We start from the raw sequence: 19,750 nt of genomic DNA on the forward strand, positions 1-19,750 counted from the left end.
CAAAAGTCATGAGCAGATACAGGTAAAGGAAATTTTTATCATGCATTTCAGGGACTCTGGAATTGAATCCTGGCCCTCTCACCTTCTCCATCAACCCCATCGGGTCTGCACATGGGAATTTTCACTGTGGTCAGTGCTATTCCAGGAAAGGAAAGCTGGCAAATGAAGTCAAGTGTCAGGCAAAAAATGTATTTTGAATCACTAGCTGATGTTTTACTACTCTGCATTACCACTTCTAGTGCCAGGTACTGTATGAGTACTACACTGCACAAAACTAGATCTGATCTGAGGTGGATTCCTCATTAACAAAAATGCTAGGAATCCATTTGTAGTAAACTGACAGAATCTTTCAAACCCTGTGTAACTGAAGTTTCTGCCATTCATGTCCAATGATTCTTGCTGGGAATTATGAGATGCAAATAAGCAGATAAGCACTTGATGGCAGTTTAAATTTGAGTGTACAACTGAGAAAATTATTTATAAAGGTGAAAGATCTTTTTTAATGTGCTGCCACTTTGAATGACCCATGATTATTTACACTGTATTATTGAAATATCACTGTAATCTAACTGCGGATTATGTCTCCATCCTTTTCTTCATCTTCTATAATCACTGTTTGTTCTTCTGTAAACAGCTTAGTGCCTTAAAAAGAGAAGAACACAAAAAACAAACAAACAACAAACAAAAAAAAGGTGGAAAAGTGAGTTGATTTAATATACTGCTTTCTAGAAAATATCAGGCAAAAGAGAATTTTTCAGTTCTCTCCTATTTCTTGTTTTTAATGTAATTTTCCAACATCATATGAGTTACTCCTCATTTCTTTTTGGCATTTCAGTCTCTTAATACTTACTAGAGTTCAATCACTGCATTTTTAGCTAAAATTATTAAGCATTCTTAAATCCAGTATATTTTTGCTACCTGTAAAAAGAGACTGAAGTTTCATTTGGGAACCTGTTGGTTATAAAGGTTTGGGTAGCTAAATAAGAGAAAGAGCTTGCATGATGAAGCAAATACTATAATTAATCTTTGTAACAGAAACAGCTTTTATGGACATGTATGTTTTCTCTATGTATATAGCCATATTAGTTAGATTTTGCAAGTGCAGGTGATGCAAGAGACATGTTAAAATATCCACATGACAAGTGGCATCTCCACTGAAATTATATAGTATCAATAAACTGCAAAAGCTACTGAGCTAAGAACAATGTGAAAATAGACTTGGATTGTAGATCATACCTCCACAAATCTGTCACTTCTCCTTTCTCTGTGTCTCTCTTTCTCTTTTTCTCTGTTAAACCAATAAGTCTGTCCTTTGAGGATCTGGAGGCTTTTATATAATACCAAGGTACAACAAATATTGTAATTGCTTTCCTCATTAAAAAATAAGTAAGAGTGCTGCAAGAACAATGCATTAGGTACAAAATATTTACCTATACTGCCCTTCATTTAAGTTAGCTTCTGCTTCATTTATATGCAGTTCTTATGAACTAGCTGGTTTCAGAAGCACTATGAGATAAACTGAAAAGCATAAATTAATAACATTAATTTATGCCTTTCAGTTAATTTGCAACACAAAGGACTTCATTTGTTCAAGCAGCAATTAAGTAACTCTTCTTGTTAACTGCAAAGAATGATGCCTTTTTATGGAGATGGATGTAAATATTACCCACACAGACTTCTAACCCTATAGGCAACCTAGGCAAATATAGACAAGTTTTTTTTTCCTGATGTCTTTGGGGTTTGGGTTGTATGTGCTCCAAAGGGGAGTGGGGGTTATTTTTTGTTGGTTTTTACATCCTGGGCAATTTGAGGGACAGGGAAAACATGACTAATATGTGCTTAAAATGTACCTTCAACTGTGTGATGAAATTCAATCTATGTGCGTTTGCTATTGAGAGAATGACAGAAAGTAATGCAATTTTCAGTTGTTTTCAGTTATACCTCCAATGACACTTTGTTGCCTACTGTTGAAGCCACCTTTGAACACTTGGCATGGAATCAAAGCAGCCTGCTAAGATGCTGCCTCTCTGTACAGAGCTTTTCAGTTCCTGTATTCTGGATCTGTTCTCCAGTGATTAACTGCCTGTGGCAGACTTGTGCCTGTATCAGGCAAAATAACCTATGTATTTAAATGCCTGAATTCCATTCTCTTCCTATTTTAAGGATGTATATTTAATTTTCAATATACATCCAATGTACGTCATTCTGCCGATTGAAATTCACCAGTGATGGCTCCATGATTTGCTATGATAAGCCTTTGGTTGAAGGCTGGCCCAATATTTGCTACTTATTTACTTTCAGATTTATTCTATCTGGTAGCGCACACAAAGAAGCTAAGCTTTTGTGGAACTGCTGTGCAAAACAGAACCTGAATTATAGACTTGGAGACCTGAGAAGACCCAGCATAACTATGTGAGCTAAGTAAATATAGACAAACCTTTCTGTCCTGTCTCCTTGTAATTAGTCTTGCTGAAGTAAGCAGCATTCAGTGCTACATGGTATTGATGCCTTGGAGTGGCTACCTAGAACAGAGGCTAGACAGAGTTAAGAGAATAAAGTGGGTATTTATTAAAGGCCTTCAATAGCTACACCTTGAGCAGTGTAAAAGCCTAGTGGAGGCTACACCCAAGGTGGACAGCGGTCACAGGTTTTTCAGGCAAGTATAAGTTTTGTCTGTTTGCAAACATATCAGGGGTTAATTCTCCAATTACAGCTTCCGGTAATGAAGCCATATTCCCTCAGCTCGTTCCTCCCCAATTCACTTTTTTTTATACTGTTCAGGGCCTGAGGCTGTGGTGTGTCCTTGGATCACAGGCCCAGAGGGATTCTTTTGTCTAACTAAAATGTTAACAGTTAACTATACTTTATATGGAGTTCAGAGCTATGCACTAATGCAGTGTAGGATTTGTAAAATATAAAAGTTAAAATCTTAAGGCATCAGTATCTCTTGTGACCTACTAATGATGATTGCCACCATTTCCAATATTTCCCCTTCAGATCCCCTGCAAACCACTTCTAGATACCAATTCAAGAAACTCCACTTAATTCTAGTAAAAGATCTTATTTAATAGAGTATTCTCTTGAACAGCTGTCCACACAAATACTTTGTTGTAAATGCAGCTAAAATGGCAGATGTGTTATCCCTCTTTGTTTTGACCAGCACTCCTGGGACAGTCCCTCTCCCTTTTGGGTGGTCTGAGAGATTTTCTGTCACAAATAAAAGCAAGTCAAATGTACCATGTAAAATGAAGAAAATTAATGTATCTACTGGATGGCATGTGGTCCAGAGAAGCAGAATCAGTTTTACACCTTGAGAGCACCTAATTCAATTGGGAAATGCAGTTAAAGAAAGGGGGCTACTAAGTTAGTTATCTGAAATCTCCTCTACAAGGGTCAGGCTTCTAAATGTATTCAGCCTTCAAACTTCTACTGAAGTGGTACAGTTAATGTTATGCCACGTCCATACAAATTAATCATGAGCAGATGTCTCCTTCAGTAGCAAGCTCTCCTTCAGTCAGCCAACACCTTGTCTTTCTGAAGGTATTAGACTAGAAAGCAAAATACAGTCAGATTTCTAACGGTAATTTTTTCCATATCACTTGACAGTAAATGGCTTGAATCTGATCCAAGCCTGTAGTCAGCTCTGGAACACACTGTTGCCATACCCACTTAACATTATATAGTCCATTAACTAAATTAATGGTCTTCAGGCCTGTGGGTTTGAGCTAGAATGTAAATACATGTAATGCTGTTCCTGAAATGTGACTGAGGTTTCCTAATCAAATGAGAGATAACTTGTAAAATCAGTTTCAAATCCTCATTCTCTCTCATAGTCTAGAAAACCAGTTAAGGCAGCTCCTTTAGAAAAATACCACACCCCTATTGAAAACATTTGGGTGAGAAGAATGGAAGTTTAACCATTCACCTCTTGTCTCTCCCAACTCAGCTGCAGGAGTTGTCCCTAGGCAGTCTGTAGACATGTGCTATCTTGTTGTTTTTCTGATTTGTAGCCCAAGAGGTATGGCTTAGATCTAGGTGGCAAAATGTCTGACAAATCAATGATTTAAGACAACTTTTTCTGTCTATTTTTTAGCTTTCTAACAGAAATATTCATGTTTCTGTGAGCCATTGTGGTTCTAGAGTGTATCTAAAAATTGCAAGTACTTGCAAGTTCTATTGGGAAATTATGGTTACATTGTATATTTACCCTCTGTTTTCTTTAGCCAGATCCCTTAGCAGATATTAACAGAACAACCTAACAATCCTTAAAATCGATCTGCAGGATGAGTTGCATTTTATAATACACACAGCTAAGAAAACAGAGGTGGAGAAGCTAAGTGACTTTTTAAAACAGCAAACAGAGAAAGACTAATTTACAAATGCTTCCCAAATCAAATATGCTTCTCACTCCTTGAAACCCACAACTTCCAAACTGCACATTTTCTTCACAAGTGATCAGAGGCATCATATCAAAGAAAAAAATATTTTCCCAGTGTTATACAAATCACTACCATTTTGACTTCCGTTTGTATTCCCTTTCTATTGTTTTGTATTAAAATGCTGATTTGTCCTTGAAATTGCTGGTGGTCCATGGAAAGTTTATAACATATATCTCTGGGCTGCATCCCTCTGAGCTTTGAAACCTGAACTCTACTGGGAACCTCTGGAGTTCATCAGTTAGCAAAGTGATTCCTTGGTAATGATCTTGCTATTGATTGTGGCAAGCATCTGACACACTACTAATATGTGTCCATCTGAAAGCTGGGGACCTCTGTTTGGGTCTTACATTGCAGCTGTCTCTAGTACCTCCTCTAAAAAGGCTGGTTTGTGTGCTATAACTAGGTAATCAGAATTACATATACATACTTTTCCTTCATCACTGCTTAATTTAAATGAGAGGGAATATGTTCATAAAGCACGGTGCAGCTTTATTTAGCATATATTCCTGAACTCTTACTCCTGAGTTTACCCAAAAAGCAGGGTAGCTCTGTTTGAATGATCCATGGTAAGGTTTCCCTTCCCTTCCCTTCCCTTCCCTTCCCTTCCCTTCCCTTCCCTTCCCTTCCCTTCCCTTCCCTTCCCTTCCCTTCCCTTCCCTTCCCTTCCCTTCCCTTCCCTTCCCTTCCCTTCCCTTCCCTTCCCTTCCCTTCCCTTCCCTTCCCTTCCCTTCCCTTCCCTTCCCTTCCCTTCCCTTCCCTTCCCTTCCCTTCCCTTCCCTTCCCTTCCCTTCCCTTCCCTTCCCTTCCCTTCCCTTCCCTTCCCTTCCCTTCCCTTCCCATTGGCATGTTATGCAGTGTCTATTGCATGCCATGCCAGAAGCACAGAATTATCTCTAAGGGGCTGCTAATGAGAAGTTCATCACCACTTGGCTTCCTCAGTGCATGTCAGGGACTGCAGAATGAAGAGGGGATTAATCAGTACAGCTTTGCTCCAGGTTGTTGGAGGCATTTTAGTGCTGGTGACCTAAAAATTTCTATGCACTTAGGTTTGAAAAGCAGGGCAGTAGTTGGCTTTTCAGAAAAGTAGGATTGCAGTTTGCAAGAGATAATCAAGTGACCAAATGCCTTTTCTTTTTCCCCACTCTTTCTATCCTCAGAGCTTGAACACAGGATATGTATTAGACTTTTCATGAACTCTCACTATGACCAAATAGGTCCAGTTCAAGAACTGCTAAGTATACTGAGAAGAGAGCAACCTCCTTTCAGCCTTCTAAGTATATCTCTGACACTAGCCACTTTTTGGTACATCTTAGGAGGGTCTTTACCAAAGTTTCTTACCTATTATCAAAGGTGGGATGTGTATTGCAGGCGTATCTTTTCTTCTGGGCTTTTTCTGCTCCAGTTCAGTAATTTGAGAGACTGGAGTCACTCTCTCTCTCTGTGACTTCTCTGTGATATCATACCTTTTCAGCAGATTTTCAGACGAGTCTGAAACTATGCCTGTAAGTAAGCAATAAAGAAAATGCTACTTTAGCCTGTTTACATAGAAGGAACTTCCACCTGTGTAGCTCTCCTAAAGACTGCTCTGAAGTACAGAGGCACAACTGCATGATTTGCTGCATGATGTACCTACCCTACATTTCTTTCAAATTATTTCCCATAGACTCTAGAAAATTATGCTATCAGGCCAGTTCGCTTCTGATTGTACATAATGCACTAAAAATCGTGGGACAGATGAGTGTAATCTCCCATTCCAGAACTTTAGACATCTTACCACAGTAACTTAATCACACAGATGCTCAGGAGGTTAGTTGGGAGCAATGTGACCACATAGAAATGGTTGTTTTAACTAGCAAAAGAATGTTTTCTTTATGATATGACAATTGCAGGAAGAAAACACAGCTCTCCAGCCTCTGAGCTGCTCTTCCTAAGAGAGAATTGCTGATGGAAGGTGCATGTGAAAACTGAACAGATCAAATCCAATTTCAATTCAAATTTCAAATTCAATTCCCAGGTGTTTGTTTTTGACTTGGTGATTTGTTGCAGATATACAGAGAAGCATACAAGTAGTTACTGGCTAACTCCTCCATGTATGTGCATCATGGGAAGAACTCAATAATATAAGAGCACAGCTCTCTTGCTGGAAATTATAACACAGAGTGCTTGTTAGCTGAGAGTGACAACATTTATTCCCACTGCTGTTCTTGGATCACTGGGTCTCAGTAGCAGTCTCCTGCTTATTCTTCCCTTCTCCAGGTTGGTGGCATTTGGGTCTCAAACATCTGTATTTGTGCCACAGTAGGGAGCAATCCACAAGAAGTCCCTTCATTGCTGTGATGTTTTCCTGAAACACCTACCCTTTGCCAGAGTCCCCATAAACACATGATCCCTGTGATTTCCAGGAGGACAATCCTGCAGGTGACTTGTGTGCTTGACTGGTCTACTCCCAGTGTGAGCCCCAGCCTCCCGCTGTGCACTGGATGCAAGTTTCATGAGAAAGTGCAGGGGCTGGACTTGATCCTTTTTGATTTTGGACTATATCCAACTGGGACATCTAGTATGGCTCAGCAGCTGCCAATAAATATACATAATTTCACACATAAACGTAACATTATTTATCAGCAAGACTATGAGATCCACAGAAGCATGTTTTTCAGAGCATAAACCTATCCACCTTGGTATTCTCAGAAGTGAGACCAAACCCTTCAACTAACATTGAATGTCTTTGAGAAAATCAGACTTTCTGTTCACCTGCCTTCCCAGGTGCACATGCAGGAAGCTGTGTTCCTGTCTGCATCCAAGGGGACATAACTGATTGAACATTCCATGGACTTTCACCCTACTCCAGTCCCCAGAGATGAATTGGGATTTCAAAGTCGAGAGATTTACTTCTCACCTGTTAGAAGAGGTGGAGTGTGCAAAGCCGGTGTATCTTTTCTCTTTGGCTTCTTTTGCTCCTGTTCAGTCTTCTGGGAGGCTGTGAGAGTTTTACCTTTTCTTGGTTTATTTTTGAGGTCACAGCTCTTAATCAGCTGTTCTGAAAGATCTTCTGCAGAGAAAAAATATAATAGAAATTAAAATTTAGGGGAGGTAAAAAAACAGATGGTGAAAATAATCACTTTGATAATAGTGCTTTAATCCAAGTGCCCAGGTGTTGCTTTCTCTCCGACTTCGTTTCCACCCGGCTGCTTTTGCCCGGGGCGCTGGCCAGGTGCTTCCGGGAGCAGTCGGAGACAGCAACAACCATCTTTGGGGTTCGTTTGATACAGACAGAGCTATTTTGAGAGCGCTACCATGACCGAGATAAAGAGACTCAAGAGATTGGACACTTGTGTGTCGTCCAAAGTAGGTTGTATTTGCTCGAACGCCGCACGGACAAGTGACCGCGTGCTGGGGTTGGGTTACCATTTTTATGGGGAATACAAGAGATAAGGTAAATCCAATAGAAACAGAGTCTAAACTGAATACATTACAGGTGAAATCCAATGGGAATAGCTTCAGGGGGATGGGTGAATACACGTAAAAATACAGAATAGAAACTCCAACTTCAAATTCCTGAAACAGAACTCCAACTTCCGATTCACAAAGCTTTCTGCTCCTTCTGCGTAGCCACACATCACCACACCCAGGAAGAAAAATCTCTTAAACATTTAGAAAGCTAACAAAAGAGGGCTCTGTGCCATACTACATGGGAGTCAAGTGACTTAGGTAGTCCTTCTGTGTTGTTGGCAGTAGACATAAAACAGAGAGAGAAAGTTGTGGGCAGCTTGTGTGTTTACATGTCAGAGGGAAGGCTGCATCATTGTGTGCAGAGGTTCTATAGCCACCCCTGATTCATCCAGTGGTAACTGTGTGGATTGTATCTGCAAGAATTACAAGGCCAGTTTTGTGAAGGAAAGTTTTACATGTATAGGGTCAGTCTGAGCTATTTGTAAAATGAGCCAGTCAGTATATTGTTCCCTTCAAGAGTTAACTTTATTTCCAGAGCTAATGAGCAATTGGTATTTGCTTTTTATTTACATAACATGACACTGGATTTTTCGTTTTCCTTTAAAACAATCCTTTATTCAGATCACTCAGAGAGTCAACTGGACTTTTTCTGCAAGGGTCTGTATTTTTGGGTGCTTATGCAAGCTGAAAATACTGAAGATAGCTTGTTGTGTAGTACACAACAAGTACACCCCTCTCCCTCAACTCTTCTTTAGGCTTGATCTACAACCTCAGCAGTTCCCGATAAGCCTTAGTTGAATCAGCTGAGTGATGAAGTGCCCTTTAACTGTGCCAGTTGGGCAGTGAAGCATCCATGACCCTACTGGGTGCTCTTGTATAGTAAAGCTAGGAGCTATTATGACCATACCAGAAACATCAGCAGTCCGACCAAGGTAAGGAACAAAGGATAAGCAGTCATTCTTATTAGTCTTGGCAAGTCATTTACCCAACTGAAATGGTACCATTGTTATGAGACATGGACACCGTTGTTATGAGACATGAGATATTTTCATTTTTGAAAAAGTGAATCGTAGCCTGAATGTAATAGTATTATTTTTACTGGACTTTTTAGGAAAAATCATCTTGTGATGCTACAAACAGCACTATAGCAGCAAGGAAAGCTGTTTGAGCTCTCCTTGAACACAGTGGACCTCTGAATAGGAAGCCTCTTGGAGCTTGCAAACCCTCAAGTCTGCAATACTTGAAAGACTGTTGTTGACAACAAGATCTAGGCACATACCACTCACACACATACATATTCCTTGAGGTGCAGCCCATGCCGGTTCAGAAACACTAAGGGATTTGATATGAGTACTGCACTGAGCCTGACAGGAATTTTTGATAGGTACCTTTACACTAGTTGATATAGATGTATACATCTTTTCTCATGTGTTCATGCAAGTGAGTGGATTATGGTAGGAATGCTGCTATTTTGAATATATAATTAACTCACTGTTATAATTGTAGCAAATCCTGTTGAATTATTTTTTAAAATATTAAATTAGTCAATGATTAAGTGCTTTTGCACCCTTTTCTTATATCCATATCCTCTGCACCCTTACCCTCTTGCATCTCCAGTCTTCATGTAAATCATTCCAAGTTGCTTCTAATCCAATTTACTTACGTATGCTTTGTCTGCATAGTAAGTAATAGAATGAGCCTTGCCACTTAACTCTGTTAAAGTTGCATTCTCATGAATTCATATTAAACTTTACTTTTTGCCAATAACCTCGATGATGATTCTTTAAGCATTTTAACCACTCATTTGTGAACCTCTCATTAGTATCATCACAGAAACTGATGTTTTGAATTCTTAAAAGCTGCTTGTTTGCCTTCAGCTGGGCTCCCCACATTGTTACCCAACCCCTGACTGCAGACTTGGATGCAAGCACGACTTCATTCCAGGGTCTTTCACACTATTTAAGGCAGCTGTTATGTCTGTGAGCCTGCAGGTAGATGTGGGAAGGATGGCCTCTGGGTTAAGTCCCTGGAGATGTGGAGTTTTTTTCTGGCCTTCATAGGCTTTCTTCATAGTTCTAATGAGCTCATTTACCCTCCCACTGCCTCAGTTTTCCAACAGTATAATGAAACTCATTCTGTATGTATTTAAATTAGCAATTTTATGGACCAACTATGGTATATCAGCAGTTGTAAAAACAGTGTCTGTGGCTAGAAATGCCATGTAGCAGAGACAGAACTAGGATGCCTTCCTCACAGTACTAATAAACTAAATTTATAAAACCTGTGGTGAAACACTTTTTTTTTTTTTACAAGGAAGTGAAATTGCATTTGTCTTTCATTATTGTTGTCACAAAGGTAACAACAAGAAACATATTTTTCTTTTGGGGTTGCTAAATCTTCAGGACAATTTTGTAAGATAAGAGTGAAATCATAGCACTAGAAGCAGAGACAAAGATCATGAATATGCAAAAATCTTATCTATCAAGCATGAAATCTGGTATTCAAGAGTATGACAGAACAAAGACAACCCTGGTATGCTCATTGTAAAAGCTATGTGAAGTAGCTTCAAGAAGGAGAAAACTGTGGGAAATAGTAAAGGTAAGATGATTTTCGGTAAGCTGGAAAAGCAAGCCTGAGAAACAGAAAGAGCAGAGAAACTTAGAACTAGCTACAGCTGCAAAGTCTGAAGGTAGGAAAAGTTACAATAGTATAGTAAGCAAGGACATGAAACAATAGCTGGAATTTTAAGTTTGGCTAAGATAGACCTTAAGATTGCAGAAAAATATGCTTAGCAAGATAGTAGAAGATTTTAAGCTTAATAATGAAGTATTGTGTATTGTTAATAGAAAAGCAGACAACAAGCAAGCATTGTGTGAAGCAGGTGTACGTGTAGTTTTAGTAATTGGCTAAAACAATTGTCTGTAAGCTTTAGCAATACACTATTGGCTAGAAATAGTGTTTTGGAGCATTTTAAATGCTCCATAACAAAGAGGTCTTTGGCTGTTGCTGGCAGTACATGAGCTTTTGCCATCTTTCTATTGTCTCAACCATGTAATGAGGCTGGTGCTGCAATAAAAGCTCAAGGAACGTCTCCCAGCAGTCCCGTTCTGTTCATGAAAAGAAAAAAAAACTTCCCAATACAGAAAACATTTCTAGAAAGCTGTCTCAGTGATGGCAAATGGAATGCTTGAAATCTTTTACTCAAATTGCATATGGAAGATATATTCAGGGAAAGCTCAGCTATATCCTAGCTTTAAATTTACTGTGGTATAAATGAAGAAACTGCTCTACCAGGGAGAAGATCAATGACTCTTTCCTTTCTCCTCTTTAACTTCACTCTAAAGCTTCAGCTGATATTTATATGCAGGAAAAATGCTCTTTGTCTTTCCATCTGGCACTAGAAGTGTCAGCAGAAGGTGTAATCTATCTGTTTTCATGGAGGGTTAGTTGTATCACTGGAGGGGAAAAAATAGGCACTGGACAGGACTTTATGATATGAAGACAACACCCCTCATTAGAGCAATGACATCATCAAATAACACTTACCTAAATGGTCACGCTGTGAATCTTGCTTGTCCAGTCTGTCAGCTGGGATATCAAGTGGCTGAACACATTCTGTTGACATCATTGAAATAGGCTTTTCTCCTCCTATGAAGATACTACACCACATTAAGAAAAAAAATTTTAAAAGAAATTCAGCAGCATGACATAAAACAGACATATTGGTGCTACCTAACAACTGATGAGGAGTTCTTGTCTTCCAGCAGTCTGCTAACATGATTTTTTAGTCACACATGATGTAATGCATTTATTCACTGCCTTGGTTACACACACAGTAACCTATTTTTCCACCTACCTTGCTGTAAGGAACCTACACTAGTATAGATTGACTCTACAGAAAAACTTTTTCTTTTGAGCGTACAGAAAGTGCTATCTCGTGCAGAAAGTCCTATCTCATACACAAAGTAAATGCTAAGGAATGAAATGTTTTGGTTTGGTTTTCGTCTCCATTTTTTCTCAACAATAAACTAAGGATCATATTTGATATTTATTATATGAACCAATTTTAATTATGAATTCTGTTGACTTAGTCTTTTAAGTCCAGCTCCACTAAGAGGTCTTAAATACCCCAGAAAAACCAGGTGTAAAGTGCTGCCTTGGAAAGATGGCCAATTCCCACAGATCCCAAAGCCATCATGAAGTGAACTTACTCATCACTTCGGTAAGATCATGGGAACCCATTTCACGCAGCTATTTAAGTGTCCATGCTCTGTAAGTCTCACTGGATTGCTCTTTGGGCTATTTTGTCCCCCTTTACTTATAGCTGCAGTGGGTGTAGAAGTCCATCCTCACCCATCCTCCTACCTGAGCTTCCCCAGCACCTTGCAAGATGAGACTTGATCCTGGGGCTGCCACAGATGCCACCATGGAAAGAAGAAACTTAGACCATTTTTCACTGCTGATAATTTCTATCATTGCTTAGCAGAAACTCATCAGAATGGAAAAAGTAATGTTAAAGGGAAACAACCTTCAATCTGAAGGTGCAGTCCAAGTGATCTTGGTATCTTCTTTGATCCAGCAACAGCTGTGGTAGTTTTTTATTCACAACCTCTGTTCTCCATTTTCAGGGAATAAGAGCAGACTATCACTTCCTTGTAAGGAGGGGAAAGGTAATGAGGAAAAGAAAAAAAATGGAGACATTATGAATAGAAGATGAAAGAAGTAATTGAGAAAATAAAAGATGAAGGGGAGATAGAGAAGGAAAGGCAAATAAAAAAGTAAGAAAAGAGGCAGCTGCAGAATAACAGTGAAAAGGAGGATGGGAAAATAGGAGACTAAACTGTGGGAGTTTGGTTTTATCTTGCTGGAGGAAAAGAAATTACCTTATTATTTTTCTGTAAATTACAATGGTTGTTTGATGACAAGAAACAGAACAGTAGGGGAGTTAATCTCATTTCCATGACTAAACTTGCATCTATGTAAAGAACAATTAACCCTTGAACAAAATCCACTCACAGAAATATTTGCAAAAGAAGATAGGAAAGGTTGCACTGATGTAGTTCTTCAGTGGATGGAAACACATGTCTTAAATGCCAGTGACTTACAAATAAATGGAGTAACACTGCTGTTGTGATTGTATGTGGTGGTTTAGATAAGCCCTTGCCTTTTGCCCAGGCCTCTGACAGCAGGCAGTAGCTTTATTGAGGCAGCCAAAGCTCACTCTCATTCACAAGTTTTTTAATATAGGCTGATTTGGTCTATAATAGAATGAATTATTTATTTAATAGACAGAAATCTAAGGACATAAGACTTAAAACAAACTAATACTACATAGGAATAAAAACAAAAATAAAAAAGACTACTAGTAGACATATACAGAGCAAGGTTAAAGGTACCTATTAATGTTACAGCTAGCAAAGAAATAGTATAACTTAGGATTCAGTGTATCTTACCATCCAGTTGATGGTGGGGCACACATCAAGATCCTTTCCCTCAATCCTCAGGGAAGTAACAACAGATTTGCATCCAAAGTCCAGGGAGAAATCTCCCACATTTTCAGGGTGTATGTGTAGAAGGCTTCTACCTCTGTGATAACTCATATGTCTTTTATAGTTTGTAAAACAGTGTCTCTCAGTCAAGAATATTTCATTTATCTCTTCCCACATCTGCTTTCCAGACTAAGATGCTGATTCTTAGGTGAGGTCTGAGCACTTTTGGTGCCAGGGATGACCTCCTGCTGTGCCTTTCAGCCTTAGGTTATCTCTTTATGGACCAACTGTCAGTGGTAGAGAGGAGGGTAGGATAGATGTCCTGCCACAACTGCCTGGCAGCATCAAATTTGACTCAACTCATGTCAACATCAAAAGTTGACGTTTATTGATATTGTACAAAGGGGAATAATTCCCTTATGTTTCACTATTTAAAATTTACAAAAATTTGTAATATTCTACAAATTATTAAGATCTTACTGAATCAGGTCTTGATGAGGGATTTCACCTCCAAATGTTCACTATAGAAATGTCCCAGTCCAGCCTGTCCAGCCTCATACCTGTACTAAAGTGTTATACTGCCTGAAGGCTCATTTGCCTTCACTACAAGAAAAATCCTTAATTTAGGAAGACCCTACAGAAAGAAATCTTTGAAGGCACTTTAACATGGTTGCTCTGTTTATTCACTGTATAAGTAAGCTATAGCTGTGGTTTAAAATAAAGCAGACATAATTTTATTTAATACCAAACTTATTATCTGTCCATATGAAGGCTTGCACTACATTTTGTGACTTAAGGGAGTTTTATTCTTTCAATGCCATTTGATTTTATTGGATTTGATTAGGGCATGCTGGCTAAATATTATGACTATAGATAAAATGTTCTTTTCTGAAGAATACTCTGTTTACAAGGGTTTCAGTGAAATCAGGGATATTATTTCAGACACTATGGACATTTTTGGTTTTAACATGTCTTGAGGCAAAAAAGGCTGGGGATAGATAGCAAAATTTAAATGTAAAATTGGTAGTAAATTGTATTTGCTGGAAATAGCTTATAAAATATAGTTAAATTTGGTTAGATTTCAATAAGTTGTTTTGTTGAATTATTTCACCCAATAAAAATTAAGCTTTGTAAAGAGACTTAATATAGAATTGCTTCATATTTTTTTTTATTATGATAGTTTGGAAAATACTATTCTAAAACACATCTCTTAGGTCTGTGTTCATATTTTCACTGTCACACATGCCAAGCCCTTGGCATCTTCAGTGCTTTAAAATTCTGGTTTACAGGCTAACTTCTGACACTCCCCTTCCATTTCTTTTCTTTTGTAAGTCTGCCCTGAAGCCAGCATTGCCTTGCTTACTAAAGCACTGCACTTTGACAGTCTGTGTGACAAAAGGATAAAAATATAAAAATTACCAAAATATATAATGGATTTTGGTATCTTGGGTTTATATACATTGTGTATGACATGTGAACCTTTGAGCGCTGTTTCATCCTGTCACCATAGATTACACACAGAGCTCTCCTTCAAAGGAAAGTTGCTGTATGTGACCATTGTAATGGTGCTTTCCCAAATCACTAAAATCAGTTCCTGCCACTAAGGAAACAGATTCCCCAGCTACGTTCCCCTGGAAGGTAACCTGTTATGGGGACTGTATGAAGCATTAATATGGCTTTACAAATTGAAGCATGTTCTCAGATTTTCATGCATTAAGTGCAACACTTTTCCTAGTAGCCTTCACGTTAGCACAGTTTGCACTCTCTGCTGCCATCAGTCACCTTGGTAGCAAATGCTTGCTATTCATGTGATGAAGTAAAGTGGTTTTTTCTTGCAGTCTGTTATGTCTCTTGACATAATGATCCACAATCATCTTTTGTGCATCTGTAATGGTTACATTGGAGGCCTAGTTCACACACAACAGAAGATACTTCCTGAGATGCTGAGATTTGCCTATATGATTTAGGATTAAATTGTCACTTAGCCAGAGACTTTGGTACAGTGCAGCTAGTCTGTACCACCTTCTTTAGAGATGTGCCTAAATGAGTCACCTGAAGTCTCTTATTTCTTGGAAAAGAGAGAGCTGATAGAGACAGCTGAAATGCTTTCCTTAAAGTTGAGACAAGTTCTGGCTTTGCCTACATAGTTTTGCCTTGCTCCTTGTTAAAACTTCTGGCATGAGATTGGATTGGCTCTACTTACAGACAGAGGAAGGCAACGAACAATAAGGCAGACGGAAAAGTGCAAGTATTACTAAAAGCTGCTTCAGCCTCATGTGAATGAAATCTCATGCTGAATCACTGTCATATAACAGCACTACTCCTTTGGGCATACACCTTTTTAAGATATGGTGATTCAGATGAAAAATATCTGAACTTTTCACTTTCTGGATATCAGCTTTGGATTTTTAGACAGGTTAAACCACATACTAAATTTTTTTTCAAAATTCTCAGTTGTTGTACCTGCTTGATTAAAGTGCCCAAATAAAGCTATCTTATCACTCACTAAAATAGTTCTAAAACACACAAATACTTGCAAGTATATGATTACTTTCTTTGCTTAAATTTTTTGGTTTCCATAAAAAAATTCACTAATGCAACCGGTTCCAGGCTTCAATTATGTAAAAATACTTTGCTAGAGACAGATAAAGAAACCTGTTGTAGTTTACTCTTTTAATGCACAGTTGGTTTAACATAGATGTATGTAATCTGAAGGGACAATACAGTTCTCAAATGAGTCACCCATAGGTGATCATTCTTACCGATAAGATGAAGAAATGAAGTTCTGATATGCAATTCTTATAAAAGTTTACAGGAGTTATGTGGGCATCAATGTCAATACTCCTCATCATTGTACATTAAGGCTCATGATTTTCTTTGTATATTGAACACTTAGAATTTCTGAACTAGCCCTTTATAAGGTATCCACAGCCTGTGCCTCTGAAGATTTCAGTAGACTGTGTGGTGAGGTGAGTGTGGTATTAGGTTTTATGGGGTTTTTTTTGTGTTTTTTTTTTTTTTTTTTTGGGGGGGGGGGGGGGGGTTTGTTTTTTTGGTGGTTTTTTTTTTCTTGTTCAGGAGAGTGTTTTATTTCTACAATTGACAAAATCCTGAAGAAAAATGTGCTAATTTCCAGTGCATGCATAATTATTAAACAAATCACTGGTATGTTGACAAGGATGCCAGATAAATAAAAGTACTTTTGAAAGCATCCTTATTGGGTGACAGCAGTCAATCTGAATTTAATAACTTCATTTTGACAGTTGGTAATAATGTTGCCACAGAAGCCTGTTTGGCCCTATGTACTTATCTTCTGAAGCCAGAGCAACTCCTAAGAAGAATAGAGGGAAGCAGAGGCAGAAACAGAGGCAACTAAGGTCCTAGGGTAGTACATTGTGCACACTTGTTTGTCCTCATTCTCATAGGCAGAGCCTGGCCTTGCTGCAGCTGGTGTACTCAATAGCTGGAAATGAAATAAACAGGGAGTATCTCACAGGCTGCTGCCAAATGCAGACATGAGGCAGAGGCTGGACTTCATTAGTTACAGTCCAGTCTGGACAAAAAAGTAGCATTTTGCTGCCCTGCCCAAACAGCTGCTTTGGCATGGAGGTTTACTCTTTAAATATGCCTCTTCTCCCACCAAGCATGGACTTACAGTTTCCTGGGGGGTTTGATTATTAAATTATTTTAAATTTGTTTGCCCCTTTCTGTCTGGTTGCAATGAGCACATAAGCAAGGAGGGACAGGCAGGCTCCCAGCATCCTTACCCGCTCCTTAATCCCTGCGGATATGTGGGAGGCAAAGAGCAAGATCTGTCATTCCTTCTGTAGCATGCCCCCTGTGGAGGGCTCTATAAGTGTGAGTAGGCCCCTTATTTGCTTGAAGTCATTTACAAATGCAGAAAGAAGGAATAAGATTGAATGAAGCCACCCTGCACACATCTGCCCTATGCAGAAATCCCCTTGTCAGGAGTCAAGGGGAATGGTGCAACATCTGGCTGCATTTGGCTTCTTCCATCTGCACTCAGCAAGCAGCCTTAGTATCTTTATCAGAAAATATGCACTTTCACCCATACCCCACCCTATCTCAGCCCCATTACAACTGCTTCCTGGAAAACCATCTGAATAAAGCAAGATTACAAGTCAGAGTAGAAAATAGATGTCCTACAAGTAGAAATTCTCAGTGTTGCTGCTCTGCACTCCAAACGTTTAATTACAAGTTTTACTATATATTTAACATTATTCTATTGGAGTGATGTGTTCCAGGATACAGGAGACAGCTTCATGTTAATGCACAAACTTTCTTCTCCAGTTACTTAGGCACTAGGCTGCTCTCCACAGGCATACTGTCAGATTAATCTGGTTTTCACTTTTATAAAGAATATTTAAATCTTCTTAGCAAATACTTGGATATTTGAAAGCCTGATCTGAATGCCTCCCTCTACCCAAAACTTTTGCTACTAATAATAGAATGGATGCAGAAGTACCACAGAATTGTCTCGGAGCAGTTTCTTCTCACAGTCAGTGGGCTTCTGGGTGCTATTTCAAAAATTGTGGCTGGATGGTAGACGAATTCCCACTACTACCTTGTAAAATAAATTTGTAAAATAAAACCATTTATTTGGTTGATTGAAAAATGCAAGATACATTTGCACAAGTTCTGGTTACAAAGTCTTTGTCTTTGGAGATGATAAAAAATACAGTCTTCCCTAACTTTTTTTTTGAGGTACAAATTAACCCCTTGCACATACCAGACTTAGCAGTGAGATAAGAAGTCCTTATATCAGCTCCCACTTTGCTGACTTAAAAATTTGATTTTAAACTGTCCCAGCAGTTAGTGCTTTAGTTTGCTCTAAAATGCTCTCCTCCGCATTTCCCTATCCACAAATCCCAGACCCAGTTAGGTCATACCTTAACTTTCCCCACACAGGACCATCCCCAGCCCATTCCCTATGCAGTGGGACCTGGTGCTTTCCTGCTCGTCCCCAGAGGTGATAAGGCAACTTGATGGTGGTGGCTGCTAAAAAAAACCCAAAACAAAGCAAACAAACAAACAAATGCACACACACCCTCAAAAAAAAAAAAAAAAAAAAAAAAAAAAAAGAAGGAAATCAAGAAGCCAACCAGCCAGGAGGAAAACACATTGCTGAAGTACTTACTGAGCAGTGTGAGCAGTGTGAGGGGAAGGTGCTGTTTTGTTGTCGGGGCTCACTAGAGGATCTTTCTGTACTGGCCCTGCAGCTGATGCCCTTGCCCGTCTTATCTAGGAATAAGTGGAAGCTGTCGCTGTGGCAAGGCCACACTCAGGCGTCCTCCTGGAGGCTAAGGAACAGCAGCACCACTCCCTGCCCCACCAGCAGATTCTAATCCTGTTTCCGTCCTCTTCCACAAGTTGCAGGGGCCAAAGGAGAGGCAACAAGATGCATGGGAGACCAGCAGTGCCTCAAGGCTGAGGCATCATTCCTGCCAGATGACCAAGATCCACAGATACTGGTGCTCTCAAAGAAGCAATAGAGGATGTGAAAGCTTTGGCACAGAGAGCCAAAAGGTGAGCTGCAGCTGCTGTGTCTAGAACTGCAAAGAAAATCACAAGGGGAGGGAGTAAGGCTGATGCCGTCAGGGTCCCAGGGGAAAGTTGAGAATAAAAGTGGAGCAAGAAGGCAGGGCACACACCCGGAGCAGTACCATAAGCATAGAAACTGATGGACACTGTCTCCAGCACTGAGGTTCAGTGATGACTGCTTTTTTTTTTTTTTTTTTTTTAATGTATATATATCCACAACTGGTTATACAGGCACGGTGTTGATGGGGCCAGGCAGGGAGTCTTCCATGGCTGCCAGGTGTTTGCCAGCAGAGACCAGTCTCTCCTATTTTAGCCCATGCCTTTGGATGGAACTGTTATTTCAGTTGAGGGAAAGAGATAAAAACATGCCTGACATTGGAAAAGCTCTGGAAGAAATACTCTAGTCTGTGGTGGGACTGTGAACTGCCCCTCTCTTAGTATTAATTTGCAACAAAAATGCCTTTGTCTGTAAAAACTGTGACAGCTCACAGTTGTCATTATCTTCTCTTCCCCTCACTCAGTGACTGTAATTCAAAAGTGCCAGTGTGCATGGCATACTTTCTTTCATAAACAGTAGATTGTACAGAAAGCCCAAACAGGCAAAGTGCTAATTGCCAGCCCTGCAAACTATGCTACACCTGTGGGTCCTTTAGGTATAATATGTGGTTCTACAAAATGCCAAGCATGTTAAATACTCTAAAGGAACTACCTAAAAGAATTGTGAGCTTTCTTCATCAGTGCCTGGGAGAGACAAGTACGTTCATTTACTTGCAAGTGTAAGTCACCTGTGCTTATGTGTCTCAGTGGCCC

General features: G+C 39.3%; 1 protein-coding gene across 4 annotated transcripts; it reads right to left on the reverse strand.

Moving 5' to 3' along the window:
* Positions 1–215: 215 nt before the first annotated feature.
* On the reverse strand, positions 216–18,601 carry PPP1R17 (protein phosphatase 1 regulatory subunit 17). 4 transcript variants are annotated; one of them, XM_053997847.1, is made up of 6 exons: positions 18,537–18,601; positions 11,436–11,548; positions 7,336–7,488; positions 5,778–5,939; positions 2,438–2,534; positions 578–642 (listed from the first exon to the last, which is right to left on the reverse strand). In XM_053997847.1, exons 2-5 carry the CDS (start codon positions 11,515–11,517, stop codon positions 2,461–2,463), a joined length of 471 nt encoding a protein of 156 aa, XP_053853822.1. In that variant the 5' UTR covers positions 11,518–11,548; positions 18,537–18,601; the 3' UTR covers positions 578–642; positions 2,438–2,460. The 4 variants fall into 4 exon arrangements, with proteins under 4 accessions (XP_053853806.1, XP_053853815.1, XP_053853822.1 ...); XM_053997831.1 differs by lacking the exon at positions 2,438–2,534 and having other exon boundaries at positions 216–642; XM_053997840.1 differs by lacking the exons at positions 2,438–2,534; positions 18,537–18,601 and adding an exon at positions 12,418–12,451 and having other exon boundaries at positions 216–642.
* Positions 18,602–19,750: the final 1,149 nt, after the last annotated feature.

The sequence above is a fragment of the Vidua macroura genome, chromosome 1 (genome assembly GCF_024509145.1).
Source record: "Vidua macroura isolate BioBank_ID:100142 chromosome 1, ASM2450914v1, whole genome shotgun sequence".
Taxonomy (NCBI): Eukaryota; Metazoa; Chordata; class Aves; order Passeriformes; family Viduidae; genus Vidua; species Vidua macroura.